At 42.3% G+C, this 22,716-nt stretch overlaps 1 protein-coding gene across 1 annotated transcript in view; it reads left to right on the forward strand.

Moving 5' to 3' along the window:
- The first annotated feature begins 561 nt into the window (after nucleotides 1-561).
- The window catches only part of MFHAS1 (multifunctional ROCO family signaling regulator 1), a 62,662-nt gene continuing 40,507 nt past the window's right edge, over nucleotides 562-22,716 (forward strand). Inside the window, exon 1 of the mRNA XM_075283710.1 lies at nucleotides 562-3,990. Within this exon, the coding sequence (XP_075139811.1) occupies nucleotides 1,119-3,990 (2,872 nt within the window). The 5' untranslated portion in view covers nucleotides 562-1,118. The remainder of the gene's footprint in view (nucleotides 3,991-22,716) is intronic.

Below are 22,716 nucleotides of genomic sequence, written 5' to 3' on the forward strand. Positions count from 1 at the left end.
TCACAGAGTATTACATCTCCAGCGGTGGCCCCACAAAGTATTATATGTCCAGCAGTGTGTCCATACCATTATATGCTCAGCATGTGACCACCGGGGCCCAATCACAGGCCTCAGTCAGGTGACAGAAGAGCGCTGCAGAGGATGCTGAGATCAGGAGAGGTGAGTATAGCTATTTATTATTTTAAGTCACCTCCCCTAGGCTAGCATTAGTTGAAAAAGGGCCCACGACATGCCGGGTCCCTTCTCATTTACAATATGTATAGTGGTCAGAGACCAGGCTTTCCCCGATCGCTATCATAGTGATCGGGGCCCCGGCCATCTCCAGCTGGCCGCAGCCCCGTACCCCGCCAGGGCCGGTTGCACTCCCTGCAACCACAATCCATACGCCACTGGTAAGGTCTTTCGGTCACAGCACTCTTTGTCCACTATATTACTACTTTGCACCTTGATCACTACTCACCAGACAGCTGCAGTTTTAAGCCTGCACACTTGGTGGCGCCTGATCTCTACAGCAAACCGGGAAGTGCAGATTCATTTGTGGGCTATTGCTGTCTAGCAGTCAGTCCCCACCCTGTGATTTTAGAGGGAGGGGAGAGAAGCAGGTTAGGAGTCATCTCCACAGACAGGGAGAACTGACAATACAGCAGCAGCCTGTAAGGCGCCGACACTCCGCCTTCACCAAGGACATCACCTCACTCCTAGTCCAGGGGAGAGTAGACGTCGCCACAGACAATAGGAGCGTCCCCTCCCTGCGGCGCATCCTATCTGCCACCATTGCCGTAGTCTCATTGTATGAGCGGAAGACTGGCAGCCAGCCTTAGCTCCTGGCCGTCACCTTTCCTTCTATGGAGGGGGGCGAAGAAGCATGTCGTTCTGGCCGTCATCATGTAAGCGGACTAGTGTGTGTGAGTGCCAGCTCCACCGTGCTGTGTGCTCCAACCTCCTCCTCCCTTCAGCACTGCCTACTGACTCTCCAGTCCTGAGGCGGTGCCACCATCGCTGCACTGGGCTGTCAGTCTCACATGCAGGGTGTGTGGGGAATGGTGCACCAGCCCTGAGTGGAGCAAGCACCATGATGCCTCAGCCGCAGTGACAGGCGCCCCCACCCCGTCTTCAAGATGATGGCAGCAGCACCAAAGGATGCCTGTGACCTGAAGACTGCCAGGCTATGGAGGGACGCGGCTCTGCGCTCCAGGAAACTGCGGAGCAGCCTGCGCCAGCTCACCCTAAGCTGCAGCGACGAGAACAAGCTCATCCTCCCGGAGAACCTGGGCGATGTGGAGGTGCTGAATCTGGGCAACAACTCCCTGGAGGACGTGCCCGATGGCCTGCGGAGCCTGTCAGCAGGAAACCTGCATGTCCTCATCCTGCGCAGGAACAAGCTCCTCAGCGTGCCCTCGGCTGTCTACGAGCTGGGCAGGCTCACCGAGCTGGACATGAGCCACAACCGGCTGAGCTGCCTGACAGAAGCGGTGGGGCTGCTGAGCCAGCTGAAGAAGCTCTGCTTGAGCCACAACAAGCTGCAGACCCTGCCCCGGCAGATCGGCTCCCTGGTACACCTGGAAGAGCTGGACGTTAGCTTCAACCGTATGAGCCACCTACCGGACACTATGCAGGGCCTGGCACGCCTCAGAGCCCTGGACCTGGACCACAACGAGCTGGCTAGCTTCCCTCAGCAGATCCTGCAGTTACCCGCTCTGGAGGAGCTGGACTTCTCAGGTAACAAGATGCTCTGCAGCAGCTGCGCCGGCTCCCTCCCTGATGGCATACGGGCCATGAAGCCTCTGAAGATCCTGTGGCTGAGCAGCACTGGCCTCTGCATCCTGCCTGACTCTTTCTGTGAGCTGACCAATTTGGAAAGCCTCATGTTAGACAACAATAACCTCTCCTCCTTACCGGAGGGCGTCGGCAATCTGCAGAAGCTGAGGATGATCAACCTGTCCTCCAACACCTTCCAGGAATTCCCCAGGACCCTCCTGCGTCTCCAGGAACTGGAGGAGCTCTATGTGAGTCGGAATAAATTGACTGTGCTGCCCGATGGCATCTCCAGCTTGTTCAGGCTGGTCACTTTGTGGCTGGATAACAACAGAATAAGGTACCTGCCTGACACCATTGTGGAGCTGGGTTTGCTGGAGGAGCTGGTATTGCAAGGTAACCAAATAGCAATTCTTCCAGATAACTTTGGGAAGCTGTCCAAAGTCAATATCTGGAAGATCAAAGACAACCCTTTAATCCAGCCTCCTTATGAGGTGTGCATGAAAGGGATCCCTTACATTGCTGCTTATCAGAAAGAACTGGCGCATTCGCAGCCCGCTGTCAAGCCAAGGTTAAAGCTAGTCCTCACAGGCCTAAAGGATGCTGGCAAAACTGTGCTGAGACGTTGCCTGACTGATGGTCAGCAATACAGCTGCATACTGGGAAATGCAGGGATTGAGGTCACCAACTGGACAGCTGATGCCGAGCGGGGACTCACTTTCATAGTATATGATTTAGCTGGGGACCAGAGCTATGACATAATCAACCCTTTCTTCCTCTCCCCCGGTGCTTTATATATTCTAGCAGTTAATCTAGAGTCCTATGTTTCTAAGCAGTTTTATACATCTGTTGGCTATTTTCTACATTTTATCAGTGCCAAGGTACCCCATGCAGTTGTATGCATAGTAGGGACTCATACAGATTTATGTCAGGAGAGGGAAATTGAAGAGAAATGCCTTGATATACATCACCAGATAGCTCTGCAGGAGAAGAAGGATTCTGAGACCTTGCAAAATCTGGCACAGACTGTTGATGAAGCTCTTAGCCAAGACTATGACATGCGTGCCTCAAACCCTCATGCAGCTTTTTATGGTGTGAGTGATAAGAATCTGAGGCGGAAAAAAGCCCAATTCCAATATTTAATGAATAATCGTCTTCAGATCCTCTCCCCGGTCCTCTGTGTTAGCTGCCACAATTGCTCTAACATTAGGCGCTTGAGAGAAAAGCTCCTTTCTGTGGCGGAGCACAGAGAGATTTTCCCAAATTTGCATAGAGTTCTTCCCAAATCCTGGCAAATGCTGGAGGAATTGCACTTTAAACCTCAGGAGCTCTGGCTGACCTGGTGGGACTCGGCACGCCTAGGCCTACAGGCAGGCCTAACTGAGGACAGGCTGCAGAGTGCCCTGTCTTACTTACACGAGAGTGGCAAGCTGCTCTACTTTGAAGACAATGCGACTCTTAAAGAGTATGTTTTTCATAATCTGACAAAACTGATAGATATTTTGAATGTCTTTTTCCAGAGGGATGCCTCTGTCCTCTTACAGAAGCTTATGAATGACACTAATGTGGACGACTTGAGGGCTACCCAGTTCCATCATTATGTGGAAGGGTTCCTACTTCATGGACTATTGCCCACTCATATTATTAAGCTACTACTTAAGCCACATATCAAAACACAGCAAGACCTTCAGCTCATACTAGAACTTCTGGAGAAGATGGGGCTCTGTTACTGTATTAATAAACCTAAATCAAGACCACTGAATGGGGCCACTGCTTGGTATAAGTTCCCATGCTATGTAAAAAATGAGGTGCCTCATGCCGAGGCTTGGATCAATGGTACAAACATATCAGGACAATCTCTTGCGATTGAACAGCTTCAGATAGAATACAGCTTTCCATTCATATTCCCACCTGGCTTGTTTGCCCGCTTTAGTGTCCAGATTAATAGTCATATAGTGCATCGTTCAGATGGTAAATTTCAGATATTTGCCTACAGGGGAAAAGTGCCAGTTGTCGTGAGCTTCAGACCATCAAAAGGAGCCTTACAATCAGATGTTTTGTCTATTGCTAGCCATGCCTCACTGCCTAACATATGGACTGCATGGCAGGCAATAACACCCTTGGTAGAAGAACTGAATGCACTATTACTTGAATGGCCAGGCCTATACTACACAGTACATGTACTTTGCTCCAAGTGCCTTAAGAGGGGATCGCCGAATCCACACACCTTCCCAGGTAAGATTTGGATACTCCTTTCATAGGTAGTTCTTTCTATTTGTCCCTTTTCTGAGATTTTTAAGATAAAAGTTATGTACATTATAATACAACTGGTTAGTTAAGAATGCTTTCTACTTGGAATGTATCTTATGGAAGAAGTATACCGATTAGAAAGAGCTTCTTAATGTTTATTGAAATTAAGTGGGATAAATGCTCAATTTTTTTCTCCTCTTTTGCCATGGCTATGATCACAATCATCTGTTGTAGACCAATGAAGATTCTTATTTCTATACATGTCCTTATTTCCATGGATATAACTATGGCAGCAAGGATGAAAATTTCCATTCACTATATTGGTAGTTTCACCAACATGAGAATGACCCCAACGTATGTAAAGAACCAGGTTGCTGACATTTATGCTGCTGTATGGCCATGTTCTCACATATGCATGCTGATTTAATTGGGTGTCTGCAAAGTTGACTTGAAAGGATCACATTTTTGGTTCTTTACTATGACCTTCTTATTCCATTCATATCAATGGCGATCAAAGGGATAACAGATGCCACCCACAAGTGGTGGAGCTGAATATGTAATGGCAGCAGTTTATTTCAATGTCATTGAATTGTTACCTACAAGCTACTTCTTTGTCATGTAACAGAATTACCTCCCCCATCACAGCTGCCACATTATGTAATTGTCAATCAAAGTGGAAAATTTTAGTTTGTCTTTAAAAGCTGGGTTCACACAGGGGTTTTTGGTCTGGATTTTGACACGAAATCCGCATCAAAATCTGGCTCAAAAAAGGCCTCCCATTTATTTCAATGGGTTCCTTTTTCTGTGAGCGGCAACAAACCACGACGTGCCCGTTTTTTGGACCAGATTCTGAGGCGGATTCCGCGTCAAAATTCAGTTAAAAGAAACCCTCGTGTGAACCCAGCTAAAAGGAGATGGTCACCAGAGCCCAGCATATCAACTTTCATAGATAGGTTAGTGGCCCCTGAATTAAATGGCATTTTTCCCTTGTGAATCTATGCGTCCGTTGCTGTAATATCGTTTCTGACAATACACAAATGAAATCTTTGGAGCAAAGAGGGTGTTGCCATTGCTGCAGTTGGTAGGTTTACTCAGTACTTTTCTCCTAAAAAAACTTTCAAGAAAGCATGTGAAAACCGCATGTATGTCTTTCAAACTGCATGTTGTTAGCAGAAACACACTTTGTTTTTCTGTATCGCTTTTTTCCCAGAGTTGTTCCCATAAAGACTGCAGAGTTTTCCTCTGTGGACTTACTTGGCCCTATTATGCCTATACGGAAAATGCCAGCGTTTCTGTAGGAATAATTGACGTGTTGCAACTTACAAAAACGCAAGCGTTTTTGAAACCATGGCTTTTTTGCTGCAGAATTATTTCTGCAATGTGTGGACGGGATTATCCAGAATACTGTAAAATGCTGTGTTTCTGCCATGGCCAAAAACTGAGTTTTTGCAAAGTGGGGCTCCAGCCTAAAAATGCATTTTTGTTGGCATTTTTGAGGAGAACAACACTGTGTAAACTCAGCCTTTGGAGTAACTTCAACACCCTCCTGGCTCCAAAGAGCTCGTTTGTATATAAAAAAAAACCCAGCAATATCTCTGCAACTTCACAAGGGGAAAACACTGCTTAATTGAGGTGACCCTAACCTATCTATGTGCAGGGCTAAATTAATAAATTGGCTTCTGGAAACAGACCCCCTTTAGTGTCCATGGTACAAACCTTAACAGTGTCTTGATGTAAAATAATATAAAGTGTGTCTGTGGAACTATGAGAGGTTATGCTCATTGTACATATATTTATTGCAATAAATATATAGAAATATTACATTACATATATAAATATTGTTATTTTGGATCAGCTGCACCGTGTCTCAGCAGTTTCATTTCTGGTCATTGACATAGTGATGTTTTCTAACAAAATAGTTAAAAGTTAGCACCAACAGCCTATAATTATCAAAACGACTATGTGCTGACAGCATGGCTTGTCTGATCTAGAACTACATGCAAGGTCATCAGAAATTTTAGAGTAATCTTAGGCTAAGGCCTGGTTCACATCTGCGTTCGGTATTCCGTTTGGGGATTCTGCTTGGGGACCTCCGAACGGAATACCGAATGCATTGACAAGCGGTGAGCTTATGAAAGCACATGGACCCCATAGACTATAATGGGGTCCGTGTGTTTTCTGTGCAGTGTCCGCACGGAACATGGGGAGAGAAAAGTACTTCAAGAACTACTTTCCTCTCCGCATGGCTCGTGCGAACACCACACAGAAAACACACATTAATTCTATGGGGTCTGTGTGCTTTCATTGCTCACTGCTTGTCAATGCGTTCGATATTCTGTTCGGGGTCCCCAAGCGGAGTTGCTGAACGGAATACCGAACGCAGATGTGAACTGGGCCTAAGTTCACATCTGCGTTCGGGTCGCTGAGGCTAAGGCCCCATGTTGCGGAAACGCAGCTTTTTTTGTTACAGATTTTGTTGCTTGTTTTTTTTTTGGTTTTTTTTTAACCAAAGCCAAGAATGGCTACAAAAGGAATGCAAAATAGCTAGGAAGTATTTATATTTCTACCATTTGCTCAATCCACTGCTGACTTTGTCTCAAAAAACCACAACAAAATCTGCAACAACAAAAAAAAAGCTGCGTTTCCACAACGTGGTGCTTTAAGTCTAAAGCAGCTACTTAATGCAGCAGCTACTGGAAAATTTCAAAAATTAAAATGGTCGGAGTTTTTGGGTGCAGGAAATGCTGGGAAAGGGGAGGGGGTGTTTTGGTTGTCTGCCTGCCCCTTCCCTGAGCTTGAGGACAGTTTCCCCCCCCCCCCCCCACTTGGAATTCAGCCTGGCTGAATATAGGGTATCTGCAGAGCTCCTATTAACCCCTTCCTGACAGAACAGGAGCACTGCAGATCCCCTATATTCAGTAGACCGGGCACTTTTAGTCACAGGGATACCTAATGTGCATGTGTTTCACAGTAATTCTCTACTTTTATATGTATTCTAGGGAAATGACTGATTTAGAACTTTTATTTACTTTATTTTTTTATTATATTTTTTTAAAGCTTCTTTTTTTTCACTATTTTATGGGAGATTCTATACATTACTATTGCGGCTGGTTATAGACCCCCCCCCCCTCCCAAAAAAAAATATATATATATTTTTTTTTTTTGCTTGACTCGAGTATAAGCCGAGGGGGGGCTTTTTCAGCACATGAAAATAATTGTTCTTGTAATTGTTTAGCATTATATCTGTACACCGCCACCACCACAGCTGCACAGTTCACAGAAGTGTGGCTAAACAAAGTTGTCACGAAAGAATCTCCATAGATACATGAACATCACTGTATTGCAGCGTATGAATCCTCATTCTTACATGGATGATTTACTGCACAGCTCAAGACTAAACATTTTCTCGCTCTGGCAGTAGGCCTTGGAGATTCCTTGAATAACTTGGTGTTGGATTAAAATCAGCTTTAGTATGCTCGCCATATTTAAGCACACTGTGGGGAGATTTATGAAACCCATAGCAACCAATCACAGCGCAGCTTTTATTTCTGAAAATAAAAACGAAAGCCCTTCTGTGATTGGTTTGTAAAGGCAACAAATTTCGTATCTGTATATCTATCATGTGTGTGTACATACAGACAATTTGAGAGCACTTTAGCATGCCAGCATGGCGGGATAGTGTCTTCTTTGTCCCTCTTAGCTCCCTCATTTGGAATCAATAAATCTTCTTTGGTGTAATGTATTGCTGTAGGAGATATCTTTCTTGCTCCTAGCTGCATTTCAGTTTGCAGTCTGTACACAGTTATGTGATGTATTATCATTTCATCAATACATCCTGCTATATCCAGAATACATGAATAAATGGATTGTGGTGTTTTTGCATTTTGAGCGTTTCTGAAATGTAGCGAGATATGATGGTTTAGTTTAGCACTTGTGATTTGGCTGGTTACGGCTGCTTGCCAGACTAATGCACAGACAAAACTCCCATTATGCGGCTATTTGTTGCGGCTGTGACACATAGTGTTGAGCTGTAAAGATTTGTTTGTTATGGACATTGTCCTGTGGCTGCAGGGTAACAAGTATGTGTACACAGCACTTTGTGTATCTGATGATACCAGGAACTCTCAGCTCAATAGACTTCTTTGGTTTGGCTAGTAGAGCACAAAGGAATTCCTGCTGTTTATTCTTTGGAAATGCTTTCAGGAAGAAGCTTAAAGTGAACCTACCACACTTAATAAGATCCATTCAGATCATGTTACATCAGTTTAATGGATCTGTTTAATGGATGCACGGAACATACGCAAATGGACGGCCATGCGTTTACTAAGACATCAGTTTAAAAGAAAATGGATCCATGTCTGTCCATACTTTCATATATAAAACATTTATGTCTATATAAACGGGACAGCCATCAATTTGTCCGTTTCTCTCCTCTGCTAGTTTCACACTAGTGTTGGTCTCTCTGTTGTTCTCGTCTGCACTGGGACCCGAGAAAAAAAAACAGTCACCATCGCAGTTACTTCCAAAGGTGTGTCACATTGTTGGTGAGTTCTACCAGAAATTTCAATTGCACTAGAATTATTAAAAGGCCAGATCCAGTGGCGCATCTCATGCCAATGGAGTGCGTAGGAAACACCAGTCTTAAAATAATTCTCCCCAGTGGCCCAGATTTAGTAATAGTCAGACAGTGTAGACAGGTAGCCTGAAAATATGCTAGATTAATTACAGTGGCTGATGCTGGAAGATAAATCTAGGACATCTTTTAGACTACCTAGTCTGAGTTTATGCCACCTTTTAGTTGACTTACTTAGAGCCAGTATTTTATGACACAATTTTGACCAAAATTTAGCTCAAGCTAGATGCGCCAAGTTAACCCAATGTCTAATCGTAACCATAATCTGGGTTATTGTGTCCAGTTTCTACACCAATGACAATGAGGAACTGTGATATATGATATAGGCTTAGTATTAACAGTGCTTTTATGGGGAATATGGTATAATATACAGTGTGTAATGGAACATACTGTGCATGTCATGAATAGACAGGAAAGCATGGCAAGGTCCCTTTAAGTGCCTATATGACCTGTGTCCTTATAGTGACTCCATGGTGGAGAGAGACATACATGAAATCCTATAAATGAATTCATTATCTGTAGCCATGCTCCATGTGAACAGCAACTGCATGCATATAGCTGCAGTTTCCAAGATCAGTCCTTGAGGACCAAACTGAATGGCTTACAATACACCATATTTTCATGTATTGTGCCTTCTTCAATAAGGTTAGGGCTACATGACGACTTTGGCTGTGGCTTCTGTAGCATGACCAAAGATTGCTGTGTTACTCTGCGACTCCTTCACTACTGTAAGTGAATGGGTTTTGACCCTAAACAGTGCTGCAACTGCTAGTGGAAAAAAATTCAAACAAGGGGCTACACGGTGGCTCAGTGGCTAGCACTGCAGCCTTGCAGCGCTGGAGTCCTGGTGTTCAAATCCCGCCAAGGGAAGAAAACCATCTGCAAGGAGTTTGTATGTTCTCCCCGTGTTTGCATGGATTTCCATCCCATAATCCAAAGACATACTGATAGGGAAACATGTACATTGTGAGCTCTATGTGGGGGGAGGGGCTCACAATCTACATAAAAAAAAAAAAAAATTCAAACAGTGCTTGATCATTCTGCAATAAAAACTTGCAGTCACAGCACCCTCAGGATTGCAGTATGACTCCATTCACTTAAAATAAAAGGATTCTGTCATTAAAAACATGTTTTAATCTAAAAGCATGAAGGAGTAGACTTTATAAATACTATTCATCTCTTACCTTTATCTTGAAGGTCCGCGCCGCCGTTTTTGAAATTTTCTTCATTGTGTTCAGAAAGCACAGGGGGCATTCCCCCAGTGCTCTGAGCACAGCGTTATCATCCGTTCCAGCGCTGCATTTCTTCTGCACCGTTGGCCATTCTCCTCCTCTTCACTCCTCTTCTTATGGAGACCACTGCAAAATGGCCGACAGAAAAGCCGACTACGCATGTCTGTCGGCCATTTTGTGGTGGTCTCCTGTAAGAAGAGGAGGAGAGCGGCCGACGGAGCTGAACAAAGGCGGTGCTGGAATGGATGCCAACGCTATACTCAGAGCTCAGGGGTAACGCCCCTTGTGCTTTTTGTACAAAATGAAGAAATATTCAAAAACAGCAGCGCGGACCTTCAAGATAAATGTAAGAGATGAATAACCTTTATAAAAGCTATTCCTTCGTGTTTTTAGATTAAAACCTGTTTTTTAATGTTAGCACCTTTGGTCGTGCAACAAAGCCAAAGTTGTCATGTAGCCCTAGTTTAAGCATTTCTACTGGGGAAGATCCCTTAAAACAGGTACAAGCTGTGTTAATATTTCTCCATGGTCCATGTGGAGGACACACAGGTGCTGGACTTTATACAATAGACCTTATTTACATTACACGTTATTTTGATGCTGTGGTTTGACGGATCACCAAAAAATAGAACGTTTGCTAGTTTTTGTCACAGATACGTCAGTAAACCAGAAGTGGAGACTACAAATCTAAGGTCTAATGGAAAGATTTGCATCTGTTCTTTGGTTCCAACACACACGTTTTATGTAGTCAGGAGCTGACCACATAATCGCAGAGACATCACTAGGAGAATTTTCGAAATATTCTACAGATACCGCTATAATATTTATTATATACACTTCAGTAGCTTCATTGATGAAGGGAGTTGCATACATTACGTCAGTGACATAGTAGTAATTTATGTGGGATATAATATAGGTTAACTAAAATTTACACATGTAATTTATAGTATCTCCTATAAGATATAGAATATTGTGTACCAAAACAAAGTACTGAGGAGTCGGTAGGCCAAACCACTGACTCCTCTATTTTTCCCCTGCAAAACTCTTAAGTCTGGGTCCACACAGGGTATTTTAGACTGGAATCTGAGGCGGAGGCCACCTCAGGTTCTGGTCCAAAATACATGCACTCCGCACCGGATTAGGCCCAATGAATGGGCCTAGTTGGGAGGAGGAAGTGTTTTCAGAATGAGCATGTCACTTCTTTCTTCCGTTTGTTTCGGCTCCCGGAAAAAAAAACTGACCGGCTCCCATTGATTTCAGTGGGAGCCATCTTTTTGGTCAGGACTCGGCCTCAAAATCCTGACCAAAAAAACTACGTGTGAACTCGGCCTAATAGTTCTGGCCTCAGAGGAAGGTCCGGTGCAACAGAATTGAAATCTGACTGGCGAACAGGTCGGGAAATAGACAAAGTGGCTCATTTTTTAGCACACCACTTTTGGACCAAACAACTGGCATGACCAGATTAGTAAATTCCCCCCATTGTCTATAGTGGTGTCCATGCCCACTGCAATATGGACTGTGATCTGCAGAATGCACTACTATATGTCCATACGCTGTCGGATGGACATAGAAATATGGACGTGCAAATAAGGAATTTGTAGCAAATGGATTTAGTCTAAGAACAAGAATGGACTTTTGTATGCTGCTGTATAACTGCTCCATATACATCATTAGTAACTCATTAGATCTGATAAGCCCATTGTCGCCACAGTGCTGCCGCCCACTTGTGTTATGTATCCTAATTTATATAAACAATTGTTTTGACTGGTTGAACTGATTTAGATAAACAAAACGCCTAAAGGTTCTGGGTGACAGCAACCATCAGATGATGTATGTCATACCAAATGTAGTACCCACATTCTGAACTTGTGAATTGCTATACTACCGTACTAATACATAAACATATGTTCAGCAAGTCTAGTTTTCCTTTTGTTATAAATAACGTTGCAGATATGTTTTCAATTCTGAGTGTGCCTGATATTAAAATAGTGGTGTTTTATGTCCAGTGGGCAGATGTGTGTGCATCACCCATAAATTACCAGTCGCTGCAAATTTCATTGTACACACTAAGCAGCCTCAACGTTTCTTGTCCACTTGTTAAGTGTCAGTTCAAAAAGACAAGGTGTGACACCGGATTGTTTATATGAGCTTAGATAGAAGTAGCGATAGTTAATATAGTGTTATTCTGTGTTGTTACAGCTTCAGTGTATTTACCTCTGATACTTCAATTGCATAGTTCTTAGGGTTGAGGGTGGAGTAACTATGCAGAATTATTTTACATGACTGTCGCTAGCTTCTTGAGGGCTGGACTTGGGTAGGGCTTCGAAACACTGGCAAATAGCATTGTAATTTCTGTGTGTCCGTACCTCTTTTCTTCAATGAAAGGATAGCACCAGTTGATGCAGAAAGTCTTTTGAAGATGCAGTTTCTTGACACTGTAGTCAGTAGGTGTTGACTGCTATTTTGATAATATATTTACAGCTGTAATAATCCTAGAAGCTAGGTGGCTAATGTGCCGTTCAGAAGTTCACTATTGACACCTATCTTTTTGAGTTAGTTTCTAAGGTGCCTTATAACAATTCTTATTGTTTGGCTACTATAAAAAAAAAAAAAAAAAATCAGATTGGATCTTGGTCTAGACCAGGGGTAAGGGAACCTTCGGCTCTCCAGCTGCTGTGAAACTACAACTCCCAGCATGCTCCATTCACTTCCATGGGAGTTCCAAGAACAGCATAACAAGTATGCATGCTGGGAGTTGTAGTCTTGCAACAGCTGGAGAACCGTACGTTCCCTACCCCTGCTCTAGACTGTGTCCTAAAATCTACAATAATTTGATGGCTAAAAATATTTATACATGTATACACCATATAAATTAAATGAGGTCTTTATCAGACACCAAACCACTAGTTATGGCCCTGACCTTTGCATATGTTCCCCAGATTTTAGTACCTTTACCACTTCAGTACCCGGCCAATTTGTGCATCAGGACCAGACTCCTTTTCGGGGATTTTGTATATGCGGTTTTGAGGGCTTTAACAATCTTATCATTTGAGTTTGCAAATAATTTCTGCAGCTTTTTTCATTGACACATAGGGCTTTATTTTTATGTTGTTTTTATTTTTGCATGTGTTTTAATTTCTGTTATATGCGATTTCGTGCAGCTGCTGAAGGATGTACCGGTACGTCCTTGCCGAACAAGGCAACCACCTCCAGACGTAAAAACTCTCTGGGCAGTCCAGAAGTGGTTAAGGATCATCATAATAGAACTTTTTTTTTTTAACCTTTGTCACATGGTTCTGTTCATGTCAATGGGGATATTCACATGTCTGTTGACAAAAAATGTAATGGAGGCACTAATACACGAGGGGAAAACATTGTGATTCAGATAATCCTAATATATTTGATATGCTTTGTGGTGGCCCTTAAAGACAGCACAAATCTTTTCATCTATAAACTTGATAAGTGTTTACACTTATTTTCCCCTACCTCTCTTAGGCTAAGGCCCCACATAGTGAGCAGCAGCCAAAAAACGCTCTGGAAAATACCGCGGTGGAAACGCATTACAATTTTTTCCTTATTGTTTTTCACAGAAAGTTTGCAGAGCTTTGCCAGCATTTGCCAAATCGCAACATTCCAACTGCAGATTTATTTCTGCATTGTGTGGATGGGATTAGCCAGAATTCCATCCACTTTGCAGGTAATGTAAAATGTGGCGTTTTTGCAATGTGCGGCTCTGGCCTAAAGCTTGCCAAAGGGTCCCTGTATGTGGAGATGTTGAATTTATTTACATGAACAGAAAGGACTTGCAAGGGTATGTTGACACGTAGGAATTTGCTGCTGATTTGGGTGCAGATTGTTGTCAATGGAGGCAGCGTTGATTTTGCTGCAGATTCCACAGCTTAAGACTCCTTGCTGATTAGGCCATTCATCAGTGAAAAGATGCAACAGAATGCCGATTCCCTGCAAATATGGCGGCGGTAAATGAACAGTCATTTCTCTTCCTTTTCTGCCATGTGAACGTATCCTAAATTTTAGTTCCATTCTGTTCATGTTTCCTGCTCCATACCCATATTATAATAAGCTAGGTCTTATTCACATTTCAGTGACTTGCATCAGTGATTGCATGCCAAAACCAGGCACCTTACCTTACTTCTATGTAGTCTCCACTCCTGGTTTTGGCTTACAATCGCTGACCAAAACAGTGACGTATGAATAAGGCCCTACCATTCTTTGCAGACATGAACATTGCTTTGACTTGCCACAGTATTATATGGTTTTATGTCTTGTTCCCACCCTAAATTACTTCTGTTTTGTTCACATGTAGGTGTGGTTGTTAGGAATTGTTCTCTTTAAGGTGGATCAAAAAAAAAAAAATCAATTATGAAACAAGACGCCGTCTCAAAACCTTCCCGTACAGAGGAAAATATCACTAGTGGTTCGCATAATGAAAATATTGAGCTGAAAATCCAGTGCAGATGTCTGCAGTATGTAGATGCTAAAATGCTTGTGCCTACGAGAGCTTTTATAGACCTCAACTAAAGATCTTATCATTAACTTCTCCTTCTATTTTCTGACTCATTTGCTATCATGTAACATTAGATATTCCTGCTGCACTCTTATACGCATATTGAGTAAATGCATTAGGAGGGTTCTTAGTGTGCTCCGTGTGACCTCTTGCTTAGTGTGCTCTTTGTTTACCAGTAAAAGATCAATGTTTATTGCATTCCTTGCATCTTATAGAAAATGCATTGCCTTCATGGCACAGGTTGCTGAAAATATGCATGACAGACATGGCAATACAAATGTTTTTTTGCGTGGAACTACACAGCGCATTGCATAATTGTCACACAAAGGCATCCGGTATAAACACGTATACTTTTTTTTTTTTTTTTTAAACATGGCTTTCAGTGGCATCCATCAAAGGTATGTGTTGAGAGTTTGGTTGGAAAATCCTTTTATTCAGTTTCTAACATCAATATTTGATCTGCAGGAGCCTGGCACCCAGTAAACCCAGTGGCTGTTTGGGAGCGGCACAGCTCCTGGTCCTGTAGACTAAGGGTCCATTTACACGGAGGAAAATGGTGATGAATTTGGTGTGGAATTTCATCGCTGAAAAAAAGCCTCCCATTGACTTAAATGGGTTCCTTTTTTGCTAGCAGAACTGAATTTTTTTTTTACATTGCTTTTCATATATCCTATGGATATAATTGACATGCTGCAATTCCAAAAATCCCTGAAAACCACAGCGCTGTTTTACTAAAGGACGCTACGTAGGGCCTTAGCCTTACTCAGTAATCATATTGAAGAACATTACAGTCAGGATGAGGGGTGTTGTCCAGTGCCTTTCAATATATGATGCCATTACACACATGAGAGAGCTTACAAAGAACTTTTAGAAGAGGTAGAAGCAATCCCTGAGGTCTTCTTTTGTAAAGAGGTTTATTAAGGTGCTGAAAGGTATATATATGAGGTTGAAAGATATGTTTATCTCTGCATTTGTTCATACAGGATTCATGGGTTTCATTTTTACAAGAGCCATGCTTTTCTTTCTGACCGTTATGGCAAATCTAGAACATTTAGTGGCACCTTCCTGGGATTCCATTTTGTATTTTTCAGGGAGTTCTATTTTCATAGTGGTGTTTTTCTTTTGAATTATGTTTATCTACAGAAGTGTTACTTTTACATGACATAGTACCATGCTTTATTTATTTATCTATTTTCTTAACAGTATGTCTTTGGCGTGTGGGAAGAAAGCCATGCAAACACAGGGAGAACATACAAACTCCTTGCAGATGTTGTTCTTGGCAGGACTTGAACCCGGCCACCATGCTGCCCTCATGCTTTATTTTCATTGATCATTTTTGTTCAATTTTATTATAACACTGTATGAAAGTGCATCATCACAGCATTCCTCTGAACTTTCTTGGCTTCCACCTCCCACTATGAGACTATGTGGGGATACAGCTCTTTCATTAAGAGATAACCAGTTAGCAATTTATTAATTGGGAGCTGACACGTTCTCTTTAGGCTAAGGCCCCACACGACGTTCCGCAGCAAAAAAGCGATGTGGGAAAAGCCGAGGCGGCAACGCATCATAATTCTTTCCACGGGACTTTTGATAGAAAGTTCACAGTTTTATATATCAGTTTATATTCTTGTAGCCCGGGCATTTTGTGATACAGGTATGCCTATTGTTTTTGGGTTTTTGGTTGTTTTTTTGCATTATAGTGAAGAGTAAGCCTATTGAAAACTCCTAGGATTGTCTGACATTCACTAAGGCTGAGTTCACATGGGTTTTTTGGACCGGATTTTGACACGGAATTCACCTCAGAATCGACTCAAAAAACTTCCACCACCCATTGACTTCAATGGGGGCCATTCACTTTTTCACTAGCGGTTTTCTCCCGCTCGCGGAAAAAAGAAGCGAGCTGCCCTATCTTTTTTTTTAATGTAGATTGTGAGCCCCACATAGAGCTCACAACGTGCATTTTTTCATCAGTATGTCTTTTTGGATGGAAATCCACGCAAACACGGGGAGAACATATGAACTCCTTGCAGATGTTTTTTTGCCTTTGGCAGCATTTGAACACCAGGACCCAGCGCTGCAAGCCTGCAGTGCTAACCACTGAGTCATCGTCTGGCCCCCAAGCTTCTCTATCTTGCCGCGACGTGACACGACACTCTCTCCCAACTAGGCCCATTAATTTGGGCCTAATCCAGAGCGGAATGCCACAACAGTCGCGGATAGCCGTGGGAGGCGTTTTGTGGTGTGGATTCTGAGGCGGCCTCCCGCGTCAAGATCTGATCCAAAAAACCCAGTGTGAACCCTACCTAAAATTGCAGCCTATCATAGATGTGTCAGCACTTTGCAATGCATCGTAATGCATTGCATTAGTGATCAGACCCCTATGGGGTCTAATAAATGTAGGGGGAAAAAAGGGAATCAAATATTCAAATCACCCCTCTTTAACTTAACAACACATATATATATATATATATATATATATATATATATATATATATATATATACACACATACACATTCTAAAAATGTATCTCCGATATGGTGAACGATATAATAGGAAAAAAAAATCAAAAGGTGCTGCTCCACTGACTCTGGCACAGTTGTATTATTTCTCTAGCTCACAAAATTCCTTGACAATCAATGCTGTCAGCTGCAGCGCTCAATATGATAATTAGGCTCTCCACTGTCAGGTAGGCGGTCCTGGTCTGAAGCACACAGACTGAGATCATCCACCCAACAGTCCAGAATATAAGTTGCATATGGGGTGCTGACTGCTAACTGCTTGGGAATCATGGGGGTAAGGATTAATAAGGATGGAAAGAGTTGGTGGTGGGGTGAAAGGTCCTCTTTAACCACTTCCGGACCGCCCATAGACTATATACGTCCGGGAAGTGGTTTCCTTGTTCTGACAGGATGTGCCGATACGTCCTGCCAGAACACATCTATTGCACGAGATCTTGCAATTGCTGAAGCTGAGAGCCGGCTGTAACTTCAGCCGGAGCTCCCAGAGAGAAGGGAGGGAAGGTTTATTCCTGTGCCTGCCTTTTCAATCGCTGTGTATACAGTGCTCAATGAGTGCTGTATACACAGCTATGGGTGCCACCATGATGTGGCCTCCCTCTGACCCAGTGGTAACTTGATCCGCCGGGATCAGTGTCTTGCAAGAGCTGCTGGGTATTACAGGACCCAGATCAGCTCTGTATACTGTGTATACAATGTGCAGGAGGGTGTATTCCTAATACAACTGGGGCTAAATGTACCAGCCCCAGTTGCAGGGGAAATCAGCCTCCCTAACAAAGAAAAGAGTGATCAGATGTCCCCAAAGGTCTCTTATGACCACAACATCTGAAAAATAATATAAAAAAATTTATAAAAAAAAGTTTTTTAAAAATTTAAATAAAATAATTTCAAAAATAAGTAAAATAATAAGTAAAATAATGCGCCAATAAAACGTTAAAAGTTATAGCCCCACCCCTGATGACACCATATAAAATAAAAAATACTGTAATGGAGAGGAAAAACTCTTTTTTAAAGTTTTTCAGTTGCACTGTGTGTTATTAAATTTAAAAAAAAAAAGAAAAGTGAAAAACAGACACAATTTCCCTATTTTGTTTATATTTTCTCAGATATAAAAAAAAATTTACATATTCGAAAATAAAAACAACATAAAAATAAAGCCCTATGTGTCCCCAAAAAAAGACGCAGAAATGAGTTGAATGAGACGTATGAGAAAAATGTTACAGCCCTCTAAAACGCATCATACAAAATAAACCGAAAGTGTGTCTGGTCCTGGACCACAAATTGGCCCGGTACTGAAGTGGTTAAGGACTTGGCATATTTGTTTTTCCATTGCCCCAAAACAACAATTATTTAAAATAAAATCACTATCATGCTGTAATAGTACCGCAGATTATGGGCGGGAACCGATAACTACCCCGAAGTAAAGTAAACTCTGCTGTTAAATATTCTGGCCGTTTGAAGACAGTTTTGAGTTACAGCTTCTGCATGAACAATACTAACCTGAATTTAAGGATCCAGGTCAATCATGTATAATTTTTCAGCTTTTTATTGATGAAAAAGTGAACTTTTTGGCATATAGTTTGGGGGGGGGGGTATTTTTTTTTTTTAGCGGAGACTTGGGTATAATACCATCTTAAGGGTGTTGCTACATGTTTGTCAATAAGCCAGCTTACTTTCCTGTTGTCTGTAGGCAGTTTTCTGCATTATAACACTAAGCACAAGAATGCAGACAGGCATAATAGAACTGCCTTAGGATACCCATTATAGTGTGTAGAAGGGACTTAACCAGAATGTTCTATTTCTTTCTTTTTTCCACTTATAAAGTAGGTCAGTTAGTCTATTAAAAATACAAAAACAATATTATAGGAATAGCAAAGTGGGTATGTCAAATGTACAGACATGTTGAATGCAGCTTAATGCTATATTGTATTATGTGGTATGCCGAGTTCTTTTGTGACACAAAAGGCTACTTTTGTAAGTCTGTGACAGCCTGGAGGTAGAACTCTCAGAGACTTGAATGGAAAAGAGGAACAATTGTATGACCTGACTAGGGACCCGTTTGGTGGCCATGTAAGAACAGTGAGCTCAACATTCTTTAGATATGACTATTCCCAAACTAGTGGGTTAACCCACCACAGTCCTGAATGAACCCTGCTTGAGGTTTAAGCAAAGTGCATTACAGGTTATTCCTAGCAGAACATGTTCAAAGAGATTTGAGAGAGAAATCCTGGAGCTATGAAGAATCTTGGCTTTAATTAAGACCAAGATCATTTCTGTAGGCCACCTAGATGATGATGAAATGCTGGCAGTGGCGTAACTAGGAATGGCGGGGCCCCGTGGCGAACTTTTGACATGGCCCTCCCGACCGACACCGAAGACCTCAACCGATCCCCTCCTACACATTCCTGAACGCTCTATTATGCCCCATAGTGGCCCGTGCACACAATATTATACCCCATAGTGGCCCCTGCACACAGTACTGTACCCCATAGTGGCCCCTCCACACAGTGTTATCCCCCATAGTGGCCCCTGCACACAGTATTATCCCCCATAGTGGCCCCTGCACACTGTATTATCCCCCATAGTGTCCCCTGCACACAGTGTTATCCCCCATAGTGGCCCCTGCACACAGTATTGTACCCCATAGTGGCCCCTGCACACAGTATTATGTCCCACTGTGGACACGTATAAACAATTGTTATACTCTGGGGTCTTTTCAGACCCCAGAGTATAATAATCGGAGACTCAGGGGGAGAAAAACATTTTAAAAAAAACTCTGTTACTCACCCATCTCCCGGCTCCTACGCTGTCGGCTTCCGAAGTAGTCCATCTTCAATTACGTCAGACGTCACATGACCCGGGACGCAGGCCGGAGTCATGAGACGTCAGACGACTAGGCTGAAGCCTGCCTGGATCATGGAGAGGTAAGTAACAGTGTTTTTTATGTTTCTTACCTCTCCTGGGCCGCCGATCATTATACTCAGGGGTCCGAAAAGACCCCCCAGTATAATGATAGCAGCGGTCGCGGCTGTCATCGGACCCCTAATGTTCCGGGCCCTGTGGCAGCTGCCTCTGCTGCTACGGCGGTAGTTACGCCACTGAATGCTGGTTAATGCATCTGGCAGTGTGCAAGGAGGGAAAAGAAATATTTTCATGTCCCTGTCACTTTAGATATCTCCAGGGGAGGGAATATCATGCACACTTGTTCATCATATCTTTCCCCATTATCAATCAGAAAGCATACTTGCCATTTAACCTCTTACATGCTGCAGTCAATGCTGACCACAACATCTAAGTCATTTTATAGAAAAAATTTATAATAGATCCCACCACCCCTTGGTAATGAAAAATATAAATAAAAACCATACAGTTGGTATCACCACATCTGTAACAACCCTTAAAACAAAATTTGTACATTATTTATTTTACATGATAAATGCCTTAAAATTCAGATACCAGAATTGATGTTTTATATTCATCTTGCCTCTCAAAAACAAAAAGTAACAAAAATGAATCCAAAAGTCTTATAAGCCTACAAAATACAAAGTCATGTTAAGCTACATTGAACTAAAATGTAAAAAGTTACATTGAAAATCTGCTAAAAAAGTGACATTTTGGGAGCCTTCACACGGAGTAAACACGCATGTATTTTTGCAAAATACACGTGTAAAAATAAAACTCCCATTGACTTCAATGACATTTTACAAGTATATTTCTACAGGCGTATTTTTACACGTGTAAAAAATATAATTGAAGTCAATGGTAGTCTTATTTTTACACGTGTATTTTTGCACGTGTATTTTGCAAAAATATACGCGCGTTTACTCCATGTGAAGGCTCCCTTACAGGAGGATTTTTGCAAATTAAAGTGACTGTTCGAGGGTTAAAGAATAAAAGAACTGGACGGTAGCTATAAAACTAATATTGTTTTCCTTGTTTGCTTGTTTTCAGCTTTTTTGCAGTGACTCATTAAATATTTCCAATATTCCATAACCTTTAATTATACTTCCCTTAAAACATTTTCATATTTTGTCTTTGACTCATTGCTTTCAATTTAGTATCAAGTTATTTTACATTCCGTGTTCCATGTTTGTTCAGTCAATATAAGCTTTGCTCAGCCGAAACTTACCTTTTCAGCCTGGAAATCTCCATGACCTGTATGAACAGATTTATCAATTGTAAGAATACAAGTCTATTTGCACGGCAGTCAGCGACAAAACTGATCAAACTGTGAATATTTACCTGATGATTGCTAACTGCACATATCACGGCTAGAAGGCTTGACATGTAACTATGTTAATAGGTTGCAAGATATAATACTGAAAACTTTCTCCATTGTATTTTCAGAAAAGAGACCAACCACTTACAGACAGGTAACACTACAATTCAGAAGGTTGTAGATTTCTATAGAAAGCAAATGTACAGTGTTAGCCAAAAGTACTGGCACCCCTGCAGAAAATTATTGCAAGCACAAACTCTTTGGTATTAATATCTTCATTTATTTTGCTTGCAATGAAAAAACACAAAAGAGTATGAAAAAAAAAAAGTCAAATCATTGATCATTTTACACAAAACTCCAAACATGGGCCGGACAAAAGTATTGGCACCCTCAGCCTAATACTTGGTAGCACAAGCTTTAGACAAAATAACTGCAAACAACCGCTTCTGGTAACCATCAATGAGTTTCTTACAATGCTCTGCTGGAATTCTAGACCATTCTTCTTTGGCAAACTGCTCCAGGTCCATGAGATTTGAAGGGTGCCTTCTCCAAACTGCCATTTTGAGATATCTCCACAGGTGTTCCATGGGATTCAGGTCTGGACTCATTGCTGGCCACTTTAGAAGTCTCCAGTGCTTTCTCTCAAACCATTTTCTAGTGCTTTTTGAAGTGTGTTTTGGGTCATTGTCCTGCTGGAAGACCCATGACCTCTGAGGGAGACCCAGCTTTCTCACACTGGGCCCTACATTATGCTGCAAAATTTGTTGGTAGTCTTCAGACTTCATAATGCCATACACACGGTCAAGCAGTCCAGTGCCAGAGGCAGCAAAGCAACCCCAAAACATCAGGGAACCTCCACCATGTTTGACTGTAGGGACCGTGTTCTTTTCTATGAAGGCCTCTTTTTTTTTTTTTCCTGTAAACTCTATGTTGATGCCTTTTTCCAAAAAGCTCTACTTTTGTCTCATCTGACCAGAGGACATTCTTCCAAAACGTTTTTGGCTTTCTCAGGTAAGTTTTGGCAAACTCCAGCCTGGCTTTTTTATGTCTCTGGGTAAGAAGTAGGGGATTCCTGGGTATCCTACTATACAGTCCCTTTTCATTCAGACGCTGACGGCTAGTACGGGTTGACACTGTTGTACCCTCGGACTGCAGGGCAGCTTGAACTTGTTTGGATGTTAGTCGAGGTTCTTTATCCACCAGCCGCACAATCTTGCATTGAAATCTCTCGTCAATTTTTCTTTTCCGTCCACATCTAGGGAGGTTAGCCACAGTGCCATAGGCTTTAAACTTCTTGATGACACGGACGGTAGACACAGGAACCTTCGGGTCTTTGGAGATGGACTTGTAGCCTTGAGATTGCTCATGCTTCCTCACAATTTTGCTTCTCAAGTGCTCAGACAGTTCTTTGGTCTTCTTTCTTTTCTCTTGTCACTGCACATCACTTGCAAATGCGTTTGGGTATTCCGTTCGAGGGGGTCCCCATGCAGACTCTCCCGAATGGAATACGAACGTAGATGTGATCGAGGCCTTACCTGCTTGATAGCATATGTGTTCCTGCAGCCCAATGCGTCTTTGAAAT

The sequence above is a fragment of the Leptodactylus fuscus genome, chromosome 1 (assembly GCF_031893055.1).
Source record: "Leptodactylus fuscus isolate aLepFus1 chromosome 1, aLepFus1.hap2, whole genome shotgun sequence".
In the NCBI taxonomy this organism is placed as follows: Eukaryota; Metazoa; Chordata; class Amphibia; order Anura; family Leptodactylidae; genus Leptodactylus; species Leptodactylus fuscus.